The sequence below is a fragment of the Mesocricetus auratus genome, unplaced genomic scaffold, assembly GCF_017639785.1.
Source record: "Mesocricetus auratus isolate SY011 unplaced genomic scaffold, BCM_Maur_2.0 Super-Scaffold_100013, whole genome shotgun sequence".
NCBI lineage: Eukaryota > Metazoa > Chordata > Mammalia > Rodentia > Cricetidae > Mesocricetus > Mesocricetus auratus.
In genome coordinates this window covers 487,826-501,185 of record NW_024429196.1, presented here as the reverse complement: position 1 = coordinate 501,185, position 13,360 = coordinate 487,826, and the positions used below count along the sequence as shown (strand labels likewise).

At 36.0% G+C, this 13,360-nt stretch overlaps 1 protein-coding gene across 3 annotated transcripts in view; it reads left to right on the top strand.

Annotated features, from left to right (window-relative positions):
• Window positions 1-13,360, top strand: part of LOC101833796 — a 24,000-nt gene extending 10,640 nt beyond the window's left edge. Inside the window, exons 7-10 of one of the 3 annotated variants that reach the window (XM_040755248.1) lie at window positions 1,853-1,938; window positions 5,972-6,077; window positions 12,106-12,204; window positions 13,053-13,360. In XM_040755248.1, coding sequence (XP_040611182.1) covers window positions 1,853-1,938; window positions 5,972-6,077; window positions 12,106-12,110 — 197 coding nt within the window. In that variant the 3' untranslated portion in view covers window positions 12,111-12,204; window positions 13,053-13,360. Of the gene's footprint in view, window positions 1-1,852; window positions 1,939-3,236; window positions 3,495-5,971; window positions 6,078-8,667; window positions 8,828-12,105; window positions 12,205-13,052 lie in introns of those variants that run through there. The other 2 variants (XM_013123080.2, XM_040755249.1) reach the window with 2 other exon arrangements.

Sequence of the window (13,360 nt, the reverse complement as noted above, 5' to 3'; positions counted from 1 at the left end):
TTTTACATAAGCAATACCATCTCACTAGTGGTATACATGCTTCAAAAATATTCACAAAGACGACAATATGAAATATTTATAAATGTAAACTCAACATCAATATTTAATACTCAGGTTTGATCGCCTTACCTTTTCCAGTGTGCAATTCCTCTGTTTACTAGTGACTTACAGAAGTCAATTATGAGACTTCCCCCAAAGTCTAAACATGATTTCTGGATACCTGGATGTCAGAATGTACACCTATATTCAAAGCTGCCTGGAAGGCCAAGGCAAAGACATACTTGAACTCAGAGATTCTATTCCAGCCTGGACAAATAGCAATATACTACATCTTCAAAAAAATAAAAACAATGCTTTGTTGTTCTAGAATTTCATGTGTAGTACATTGTATGTTACTTACAAGGAAAATGAATGGTATTTATAAAGCATGTCTATAATCTGTTTTAACAAAAGAGATTACACTGTTATAAGGTGAAGCAGCCATTTGAAAATCCCATTACTCACTTACACACATCTCATTGGCCTTTATAGTTTTCATTTCTCTGAACTCTATTGTCTGAAACTCAATCTATCTGTGTCAGAACAGGCATTGTCAGTATAAAAATGTTTTGTATGAAATGTCTTGTTTACTTCCAAATTCCAATTTCAGAACCTATGAGGAAGCAAAAAGTAATTAAAGCAAAAAGCAAAAACAAAAGGGAACTGCTGATATAAAGTGATCCAAAATACAGTTCTACTGTCTAGGGGAAAAAGACACACCGGGAACACAGTGCATTTTAACTGAAGTAGGAAAGAAAAGCTTCAACAGTAACAACAGACTAGGGTAGCCACAAAGAAAGCAACAATGAGAGATGCTCTCTCACCCTTAACTCTTGGGGGAGGGTCTAGGCCCGGCCCTGTATGAAATGACAGACTATGGACACCCCCATGGAGGGCCTCATCCTCCCTGGGCAAATGAGGAGATAATGGGGGGGTTGGGGGAGGGCACGGGAGTAGGGGAAGGAAAGGGAGAGGGACCTGGAACTGACTTGTGAAGCAACCTTGTTTCTTATCTAAATTTAAACTGAAAAATAAATAAAAAAACAAAGAAAGCAACATTCATTTTTTCTATGAAAAAACACATAGAGTCCATGTGCTGGAATGAATCATAAAAGGGTAATTTGTCAATAAACAATATCGTTCTCAACCTGTGGGTTGTGACTCTCTCATAGGGGTCACCAAAGATCATTGGAAAACACTGTATTTACATTATGATCCATAGCAGTAGCAAAACTACAGTTATGAAGTAGCAACAAAAGATGATTTTACTGAGGGATCACCTAACATGAGGAACTTAAAAGAGTCACAGCATTAGGAAGGTTGAGAACCACTAGTATAGAGCATACATATGTTATCCTATTCACAGATAAATATGTGGTAAACTAATAATAGTTTTGATGAAGTAATTGGTGAGTTATTTAAAAGCTACTATGGTAAGGCAGAGAATAGTTCACAGGATGAATGTGTTCTCCCGTAGTATTTTCAAAAGCAGATATTGTAAGCATATATGTCCCTTATGAACTTCCAAACAAATTATATAAAGGCATGTATGACTCAAAACAGGCCAATATGTAGAATCTGTACATGTAAAGTATTGATTTTTCTACAATTACAAGTTTATCTAATGATCTAACTATACAATGTGGTTAATTGAAATATATTTTTAAAAATAACATCTAATTTTATTTTTTTATAGAATACTGTTTTGACTGGGCTAGAGACATGGCTCAGCCATTAAAGACTAGGGTCACAACCAAAATTACAAGAATATTGTTTTGTCTAATTGTTCATATTTTTTTACATGAAAATACAGATTTGTCAGAAGAGCTAAAAGAAGAAATACCCAAATCTGAACTGCAAAATGAGAGTTTTGATAAGAGTGCAAAAAATCAAGAATTTGTATGTAAAATTTTTAATTTAAACTTCTCATTTAATGTTGTTTGCTTTAATGATATTATTATAGGTCAACATGCTACATTTAAACTACCTTATACAGTTAACAGATTAATAATTTAACATTAAAATTAAAGCATTTAATCTATTATTTTACCATCTATAAAGCTGTCTCATCAATCAAATGATGGTGTCCTTTGCTGAATAGAATTTTAGTTTTATATGGTCCCATTTATTACTTGTTGATCTTGGTGTTTGTGCTACCAGTATCATATTCAGAAAGTCTTTTGCCGTGCCAATGAGTTAAAGATTATTCTGTACTTTCTCCTTTATCAATTCGAAGCATCAGGCCTTATGCTGAGATACCTGGTTCATTTAAGGTTGAATTTTGTGTAAGGTGAGAGATAGCGATCTAGTTTCCTTCATTTATCTATATTTATCCAATTTGACTAGCACCATTTGTTTTTCACAAAGTGAATTGATGGGCTCTTTCATAAAAATCAAGTGGTTGTAGGACTGTTTGTGTATATGTAGGTCTTCAATTTTCTTCTATAGATCAACATGTTTGGGGGCCACTGCCATCCTGTTATTACTATACCCGTGTAGTATACATTGAAGTCTGTAATGATGATGCCTCCAGCAGTTTTGCTTTTTGTTCTTTTTGTTTTTATGGTTCAATATTGTTTTGACTATACTTAGTCTTTTGTGTTTCCACATGTAACTCATATTTTCTTTTTCATTTTCTGTGAGCAAGCACTGAAATTTATTTTAGACAGTTCACCTTATTTTTTCTTATTCTTATTTATTCTTCTCTCATATGTTACATCCTGACTGCAGTTTTCCCACCCACCATTCTTCACAGTCCCCCACCCCAATGCCCCAAGTATTGGTGGGACAACTGGAACTGGGGGGCACTTGGGGAATGATGTAGAAATCTAGTACAGGGGAAACTCCCTGGGACAAACGGTGACACTAGTGAAAACTCCTAGTAAGGGGGATACAGAGCCTGAACCAGCAATCTTCTGTAACCAGGCAAGGCTTCCAGTGGTGGTACTGGAACATCAACCCAGCCTAAGACCTTTCACCTACAATTTGTCCTGCCTTCAAGATGTGCTGGGGTAATGGTGTCACAGAATTTGTGATTTGTGGAAGCATTGGAATTTTTATGAGACTTGTGTTGAGTGTGTAGATTACTTTTGTTAGGATGTCCATTTTCAGAAGAATATCCCTATGAATCTGTGATCATAGGAGGTCTTTACATGTTCTGATAACTTCTTCAATTTATTATTTTCACTGTCTTACAGATTTCATTGTACAAGTCTTAGACTTTTTGGTGAGATTTGTTCCAATTTATTATACTCTGGAGCTATTTTGAGTGGCATTGTTTTCTTGGTTGCTTTTGCAATGTGTCTGTTACATAGGTATGATACTGATTTTTGTGTTTAAATTTTATATCCTGTTAATTTGCTAACTATGTTTATCAGTTATCAGGGTTTCCTGGTAGAGTTTTAGGGTCTTTCTTTCATAGAATCACATCACCTACAAATAAAAAGTACTTTCAATTCTTTGTTCCATTTTGAGACCTTCTTTCTCTCCTCTTTTCTTACTCTAGTGAAGAGTTTAAGCACTATATTGAACAGGAGGAGAAGGAATGGTCATCCTCGTCTTGTTCCTGACTTTAGTAGAAATGTTTTGGGTTGTCTTTATTAATGAAATGTTGGCTGCATGTTTGCTGTTTATTGCCTTTATTATGTTGAAAATATGCTCCCTTTCCTTCTCAGGCTCTCTAAAACTTTTATCATTAAGTAGTGATGGATTTAAAAAAAAGTAGTGATGGATATTGTCAAAGGCTCTTTCTGCATCTAATGACATTCTCATGTAGTTTTTGTCATTGAGTTTGTTTCGGTAATGAATGATGTGAAAGTGCTAACCTGTGAATTGAACTCACTAGCAAGGTTATAATTCTCACTGAAAAAAAAACAACTTGTAGCTCCATATTTGTAGCCAGTCACTGTAAGGTTGAAAGTTCATATTTTAACTCGGGTCACAGAATGGTTTCAAGATCTTAATTTGAGGAAAGAATGGGATCATATACTCAATAATTGCCTATTTAAAGAATGTTCACTTCTGGAATTGGAGGCTTTATCATTATTGTACAACCAAATATTCTTTTGCTCATTTCAACAATAATTATTTCCTAGCATTATCCACTGTCCTTAATGGATACAGTTTTTTAGGAATTAAGTAATGAAAAGAGTTCACATAGATACCGAACACAATATGTTTGCATTTTACACAAGCTTCAGAGAAACAACATATAGTAACATGCTCACTGCAGTCTCAGGACATTGTGAAGACATTTTAAAATGTTTGAGCCTATATAAATTTCCTTTTGTGAATATATACTATATGCTGAGATATTAAGTCCTGATTATTACAAGTGAGGGAATATGCTACAGTGACGATGCATAAATCAAGAAAGAGGAAAAGGTTTTAAGTTGGATAATGCATTTCCATGTAAAGAAACTGTAAGGTGTTAGTATGGAGAAATTTAAAGAAGGCTGTAGCTCACACTGGGTGGGAATGAAAATGGTACTTTATGATCAGCGATCTTTCTCCATGTGAGGCTTATGATATTGACCTGAGCATTAGCTCACTCAGTGAATGTCAAATAAGGTGCCACTACTGAACAGAGGCAACAGTGGAAAGCAAATGTCATGATGACTTTGTTTTACAATTTTACTTTAATAGAAATCTAGTTTTTGGAAACTTATTTCGTACGTGAGAACTGTATCTGCTTTACTCTCCATAAATTGCCTTTAAAACTCTGAGATCATAATATCATGGATATTTTAATTTGAACATTTGTCCTTTCTCTTCCTTCATTCATAACCTCCCATACACTCTTTCCTGCTCTCCTTAAAATTCACAGCCTCTTTTTTCATTAATTGTTACTGTATGAGAGAGAACACTCAACATTTATCTTCTGGGTCTGGGATACCTCATTCAATATCTTTTCTGGTTCCATCCATTTACATGAACTTGAAAGCAATATAGGGGAAGCTTCTACTTAGGCACCACTCTAACTACTCATGTTAGAAAACGTAAGTGTTGTCTTCTGCAACAAGTGCTTACCATAATGTTGGGGAAAACAACCAATAGCCCTCATGTTAGCCTGTGGATAGGGATTCAAAACTGCTCAATAAAATAACATGAAAACTGAAAACAGACACACATCAAAAAGACAACCCACCATGACCAAGTTGTTTTTATCTCAGAGATGCAGAGATGGTTCAAAATACACAAGTCAATAAATCACATAAAACATATAAGTGGACCTAAGAGACAAAAATCACAGGACCTCCTCAATAGATGCAGATAAGGCCTTTGCCAAAATCCAACATACCTTTATGAATAACAGTCCCAGAAAGAGTAAGACAAGAAGGAACATAACTCAACACAACAATATATATACATATATATTACATATATATATATATATGAAAAACTCACCACCCACATCATCCTAAATAGAAAAAACTGAAGCAATCCCACTGATGTCATGAGTGAAACAGGGCTCACTCCTTTTCAATGTTCTGTTCAAAGTACTAACTGGAGCGATAAGCAAAGAAAATTAAAAGGAGACAAATAGGAAAATAGAAATCGATACTGTTTAAAGACATTTTCCTGTTTATACAGTGGGTATTTATTTGTTTTATAAAGGTCCTCCAAATTCATTTGTGAATAAAAATTAGTATTAAGCATTCTTAATCTAAAAATAATTACCTTTGTTTATATTACACATCAGATCCTACTCTATGAATGTGCTATCTTTCTTCTATATCCTTCTAACACAATGAGGTGCTATGAGAAATGAAAGATAGATTTAAACTTCAGTGTATATGTTAGATATTTCATTAAGCTATCTTCAACATATACTTCATAGACTTTGAAGTTTTTGTCAAATTAGGAATTCAGGCATGTTCTTAGAAATCATATAAGACCTTTCTAAAACATGTTACCAATACTTATTTAATAGGGAGTGTCTGATGCTAATGAACTACAGGAACTTTACACAGAAGTCCCCTGTTCTTCCAATACGAACAATGATGCAGGAAAAAATGTAATGCGGCACCTGGAGAACAGTAAGTAGTACATTTTTAAAGATACTCGTTATATAGAATTGTTGTGTAGAACAGAACCCTACCTGTTATAAGTAGACACAAAATTACCATCTTAATATATAGTAAACAAAAGGACACATAGAATGGTAATAATACACAAGTGTTATCAAATCTGAGCAACAGTAAGATTTAGACAGTCAAGGAAGGAGTCCTCCCTCCCCTGCCTCTCAGGTGTCCATATACAGTTTGCATTATCTTCAGGAATATATGAGATAAATATGAATATTTAAGAACAGGATTGTTTTTGTTTTGTTTTGACTTTTATTGATTCCTGTGGATTTCACATCATGCATTCCAATCTCATTTATCTCCCTTCCCTCACATCTACCCTCTGCCCTTGTAATCTCCCCCTAAACTAAACAAAATTTAACAGAAAAAAAACAAAAAGCAAACAACAACAAAAACAAAGAAAGGAAAAATGAGAAGAATCTTGTAGAAGGTGTAGTGTGACCTGTTGAGACATACAGTTTACACTTTTGTCCATTCATCTTTACTTGCAAGTGTTCTTAGCTTGAAGTCTCTGGTTTCTTGCCACACCAATAATAATGGGCTTTCACTGGGATTCCTCCCCTCCCGAACATCCTTGTTGTCCCTTCCAGTGTCATGGAGAGCCTGCTATTTTGGATCTGTAGGTTTGTCCCCTTCACAAATTCCAGCAGTTCATAAATGGGATGGATGTTGGAGTGGACCAACTCATAGCCCTGGTTCTGGGCCTGTGGTCAGCCCCAGCTTTCCCTCAACATCACTACCCAGATGAGTTCTCCAACACTGTCTTGGCTAGTGTGCCCAATGCAGCTTACAGCAAGGAACAGGGTCAGTTCTCCTGCTTTTGTCCAGAGATCTGGGTCCACTCACTTATGTCACCAGAGCCATGTTTACTGTTTTGCTCAGACAAGGTGCGGCTCTCTCTCTCCTGATTGCTGTAGGGGGTGTACAAGGTAGTGGTGGGGGTGTATCAGCTCTCCTACTCTCACACCCTTAGTGCTGGCTCCCTTGAGACCCTGAAAACAGGGTCAGGTCTAGTATGCTGTCCTGATGGAGTGTAGGACCCGCTCTTCTGTGTACTATAGCTGGCGTGGGGCATGGCTAGTTCTCACTCCTATTACCCCAGGACAAGTTCTTGCCTGCCACAGATAACAAGGGGCAGAGCGGGTGAAGGGCATCTTTCACCTAACCCATGACCACATAGGAGACTAGGGGGTTGGAGGTACGATCAGCTCTGTTGCTCTCACATCCTCAGGGCTGGCTCACTTTTATCTCCAACAACCAGGTCAAAGACTGCTTTCTCGTGCTCTGCAGTCAGTGAGGGTCAGGGGTAGCTGTCCCAGTTTGTGACCTCAGGGCCAACCCTCTCACCTGCTGCACTGGTGAGGGGAGAGGGCAGATTTCCCTCACCCATACCATCACATGGCAGACAAGGCCGGGCAGGGTCAGCTCTCCAGAAAAGGATTGCTTTGCATTAGCTTATTTTGTTTTGTCACAAAAATGGTATCAGAGTAAATTAGCATGTAGTTTTTGTAAATGAGAACCTTCAACTATTGCTTGTCCGAGTCTGTGTGTTGCAATGTACATGTCAGTTCCGTGCTGTTGTTCAGTTATGGACTCAGATCGGTAGCTATAAATGCTACAATGTAACGTTAGTACATGTTTTCTTGTGTCCTTATCTTATGTAATTAGCATGTTTTAAGTACCTTTTCCTAAACTCCGGTAAAGCAACTCATGCAAACTCTAAGTGCAAAGTTCTCAGATCCACACAGCTTACATACTCTCGTGTCTTTATAAATGCTTACACTTTTGTTTTCATTTTGTTGCTCTTTTTATTGTTGATAGTGGTTTCGTTTACGGAAATTTTTTAGTTATGTGGCATAACACAAAGCACCTAATGAGGTCTTTCGCCATAGGAAAACATGCAACAGAAAAAGGACAATGTAACACAAACAACACAAGAGTTCATATGGGTCATTCAGATCTAACATCAAGGAATAAGGGAGTGCAGTTCCGCACAACTTCAGATCTGCACATCTAGTAATTCCTTTATTTGCATTCTACATTGGATACTCGGCTGTGATAATTTTACATATTCAGTATTTCAGAAAAGTTCCTTAACCCAGACTGGAAACACCTTCACACTCCATCCTTCCCTTCCCTCAAACCATTCCCCCAACTTACTCATTGTGTCACATTCAGGCTCCAACCACATGGAGAAAGATCCCCCTTTGCACTGCAATTGTAAACACGAAGGTCCAAGTATGCAGAAATTACACATTAGACTTGCATAACCTGAGTCCTTCCCAACACTGCATTGTGAGCCCTTTATCTACTTGTGCTATCCTAAGCCAACCACAGGGAAAACAAAACCCATTTACCATTCACATGTTGATACATACAGAACACTCTGACATGTAGTATGTGACACAGTGTGTAGTTTGAAAATTACTACTTGAGAAAATGAGAATAATATTTTCTCATCCCTAATTTTTATAACAACGAATAGCTTTTACCTAAAGGCTCATTGAAGTTAACTTAGTGAAATATGTGTACTTGTCAACAGTAACTGTTATGAGAGGCCAAAAACAGACCTCAGAAGGGCGGAAACAGCAAAGTGGTAGAAAAATTAAGCAACGGTTTGTAAGTAAATATTTAAATTTACTACATACTTTATTGTTTCCACAATAATGTTCCGTAGGCCAAATAAGGTTAAATTTAATATAACTTTTAGAATTAATACATCAAAAGTAAATGCTTTTATAATAATATTTTTATTTATTCTTTGAAACCTTCATACACCAATGTCTCCCTCCAAATCATCCTGATACTCATCAATCTTCTTCTTCTGGACTTAATGTCTTTTTAAAATTCTTATTAATAGCCTGCTGAGTCCAGTTAGGGCTGAGCATTCTGTGAATGTGAAGACACCTACTAGGACAGGAGCAACCTGCCATCAGTCACAAGCCCACAGATAACAGTCTCCTCCTCTCACAACCATCAGTTGTCAACTGTTCCTCATCTAGTGCTGGGGCCTTGGGAGATGCCTTTTTATTATTATTATTTTATTTCATTTTCTCTGTAGCTGAGTAATAATCCATTTCATGCATATGCCATATTTTCATGTATATACCACATTTCATTCATTCATCTGCAGATGGATATCTAGGTTGAATCTATATCCTAAGGTTTGTGAATGGGATTCTTTCCTTGATTTCTTTCTTATTCATATATTTATTATTGATTTTGGTGTTAATTTTATATGCTGCTAATCTGCTAAAGTGTTTATCAGTTGTAGGATTGGGTGGGTGTGTGTCTGTGTGTGTGTCTGTGTATGTGTGTGAGTGGAGTTCTCACAGTCTTTGCAGATGATAAAAACCTACATCTGTAAGTTGAGACCTTTTGAGTTCTTTTACTGATGCCTTACATTGCTCTAGCTAGGAATTCAGCTCTTTATTGAATATGTATGGAGAGAGTGAACAATCTTTATCTCCTTTCTCATTTTAGTGGGGATATTTTGATTTTTCCCTCTATTTACCAAAATGTAGGTCATAGACTTATTCTATATAGCTTGTATAATTTTGGTATATTCTTTATCCATACCTAGCTTCTCCACAACTTTGATCATTAATGTCCAGATGTTCAAATTTTGTTAGTGGTTTTTCCTGAATATACTAAATGATCATGTGGTTTCTTTCATTCTATTTTTGTGATAGGTAATATCTATTAAATTACATACATTGATCTTTCCCTTCATTCTGGGATGAAGCAGATTTGGTCATGATAAGTATCATTTTGATGTGATCTTAAATTCACTTTGCCAGTATCTTTTTATTTTAATTTTTGTGTGTATGGATATTTTGTCTGCATGTATTTTTGTGTACCACGTGAGTGCCTGGTATACTCAGAGGCCAAAAGAGAGCATCAGATTTGCTGGAATGCAGTTACAGACAGTTGTGAGCTGTCATGTAGATGCTGGGAATTTAATCTGAGTCCACTAGAGGAGTAATCATAGCTCACAAATGCTGAGCCGTGTCTCCAGCCTATAACATGATAAATAAAAGACCCAGATACATATATTGGGGTTCAAGCTCCAAGCTGAAGATCAAATAAGCAAAGCAGCCAAGCCAGTACATCTTACCTCTACCCATCTGAAATGGCAATCCTGTGCCCACGAATCTTCAGAGGCAAAAACCTCTCAGATTCTGTCTCCTCCTTCTTATATCACCCTTATCTCCACCTCCCAAGTGCTGGGATTAAAGACCTGTGATCCCAGGTGTTGAGATCACATTTGTGTGAGCTGTTTCTTTTAGGACTGGATTGATTTTGTGTAGTAAGTGTGACCTTGAACTAACAGAGATCTGTCTATGAGTCCTAGGATTAAAGGTGTATACCACCAGCTCCTAGCTGTATGGCTACTGAGATTAAAGGTATGTGCCTGACTTCTATGGCTAACTTACTATGGTTGCTTTGCTATTTTGATCTCCAGTGGCTTTAATAAATCATAAACAATATATCACCACACTAGTCCCAATTTGTCAGTATCTCATTTAGAAGTTTTGCATCTATGCTAATCATGGAAATCTGTCTGTGGTCTTCTTTTCTTTTTGTGTGATATCTTTATGTAGTTTGGCTATCAAGGTAATACTGGCTTCATAAAAGAAATTTAGGAAATGTCCTTTCTTTTTCTATTTCATGAAATAATCTGAGTAACAAAGGTGTTAATTCCTCTTTAAGTTTCTGTTGAATTCTGCAACTAATCGGTCTGGTCCTGGGCATTTTTTTTAGTTGAAAAATATTTTTGCTACTTCTTCAGTCTTGGTAGTGATTATAGACATACTTAAATCATCTCTTTCATCTTGACTTAATTTTGTTAAATACTACAAATCTAGAAATGCATCCATTTCTTTTAGATTCTGCAATTATATGGAATGGAATTTTTAAAGAATGTGTTTGTGTTTTCTGAATTTCATTGTAATTTGTTTCAATGCCTCCTTTTTTATTTCTCACTTTACTAATTTGTGTCTTTCCTTTCATTTGAATAAGGATTTTTAATCTTATTTATCTTTACAAACAATCAAGTTTTTATTTCATTATTTTTTTAAAATTTTTGAACTTCTTTTTATTAGTTTTAACCCTGATTTTGATTATCTTAGTTGAAATATAGTTACAGTCATTCCTATGAATTCTTTCTCCTGAAGTTCATCCATGTTATTCTCTTTGGATGTCTCTATTACATGATCCGCAATTTTTGGAGAAAATATTTTAACTTGTTAATCAGATTTTTCTTCGTCCTTTCCTTTTTTTCAAGTCACTTTTTATGTTCCAATGCAGGCATTTAAAATGATCAGGAGGGACTAAGATGGGCTGAGATGTGATATTTCTTCTTTGTCACTGATCCTAAGGGCCACAAGCTCCCTCCCTATCCTTCTTCTGTCTAAGTCTAGAGCAGGGTTCCTGTGTCAGTACAGGTGGTGCCTCGCAGATGAAACCTAGCCACCTGGAAGAATAGCCCCAAGCAGTATAAACAGGTCTATATTGACCACGTGGAGGTTGCTAATGTCATTGGTGGCACTAATCTCTAGAAAGCAGGGTACCTAAATTTCTGCAAGAGGTCACGCTGCCAGGGATCCTGGAGGAAAACACCTGCCCTGTGTTGGTGTAGGAGGCCATCCAGGCCAGGACCCAAGACAAAGTTCACAGGATTCTTATGTGGCTGCAAAGAGAAGTCAGGATCATTCATATGGTTCTAGAGTTTCTGGGACAACAGAGGAAGGCCTAGGCCTAGAAGCTAATGTCCCTCAGTGAAGGAGTCCTAATGGGCTCTGGAGCCTTAAATACTTAATTCTAATAATACTGTAATTTATTCTAAATTTGAAAATATACTTAAAATATGCAATAACTCATACTTGTACTTTTCAGTTGGTTGGAATGGTTCAAATATTTCACAATATTGTTTGAAGTTTGATTTTATAAACTCCTTATTTTGCACAATCTCTTTCAGATTGATGCTGTAAGAGCATGTTTTTGTGCATGTTGTACCAAAAAGCATACCTTTTCCTCCCACCACCAGAAATAGAAAAGAAAACATAGAGAAAAGAAGGTAATAATTATATTTATTTTATCTAAAACATATACTCAGTCTTTAGCCTATGAATATTAGTATTTAAATATGTCTTGAGGGATAAAGAGAGTTAACTATCAATGGAATATATATCCTACAAGTCAACAAAGGCTAAAGCAAGACTACCAGAGAGAGAGAGAGAGAGAGAGAGAGAGAGAGAGAGAGAGAGAGAGAGAGAGAAGTATGAGTGTGTATATGTTTTTGAATCACATTTCAACAGTTCAGGGATATAGGAAACAAGGCAGGAGAAAGACATGGGACAAAGACTATGAACCATTTCAAACACATGAAATATATGGAGGAAAATGTAGCAGCATGTATGTCGAAAGGTAAGAGAATAAATTCTGCAGAAAAAGAATAGGAGGGTGTTTGAAATTTAATGAGACTATAAATGAGTTTCTAGTACAAAGCTTTCATAAGGAGAAAGTTATCCCTAAACTCTCTCCATGTTTTCCTTATTGCTGTTAAGTACTAGATTTAGGATCTAGTTTAGTGTTTAAGGCTAGGTTTACCACTATGATTAGGTTTCAGGATATATAGTTAGAGTAGATTTAGGGTTAGAGTTGGGTATTAGGAATAAGGTTCACAGCTGTTGTCATGGTGCATGTAGGCCTGTCCTGAGCACTATGGGAATATATAATTGTTAAACAGAGTGTTCATCATGGATACAAGATGGACCTTACAAAAGCAATTTTATTACACTCCCTGCATTTTATCTATAACTGCATTTTATATGTGCTCTGAATAGCTCTTTAAACTAAAATGCATATCATTTTATAAAGCGTAAGAGAGCACTGTGAATTTTAAATGGATTATTCTCATCCTAGAACTAGGACAAATCAGCCACGATTGCCTGACAATTTCTCTGACCATCCACAACAGGACAGCTGAAGAAGAAATCTGTCCCCACCTCACTAATTGGTTCAAGAAAAACCATGTGTTTATTTTGTTTTGTTATATTATATACTATACTATTATTATACTATCTCTAGTGTTCATTTCCATGTGTTTATGTTTTGTTGCTATATTAATTAATAGTTATCTTCAGTGTTTATTTTATATTTATCTTCCTTCCCTTGATGTAAACATTGTTTATGTATATATGTTTATTTGGTTTATAATATATACTTTTTTA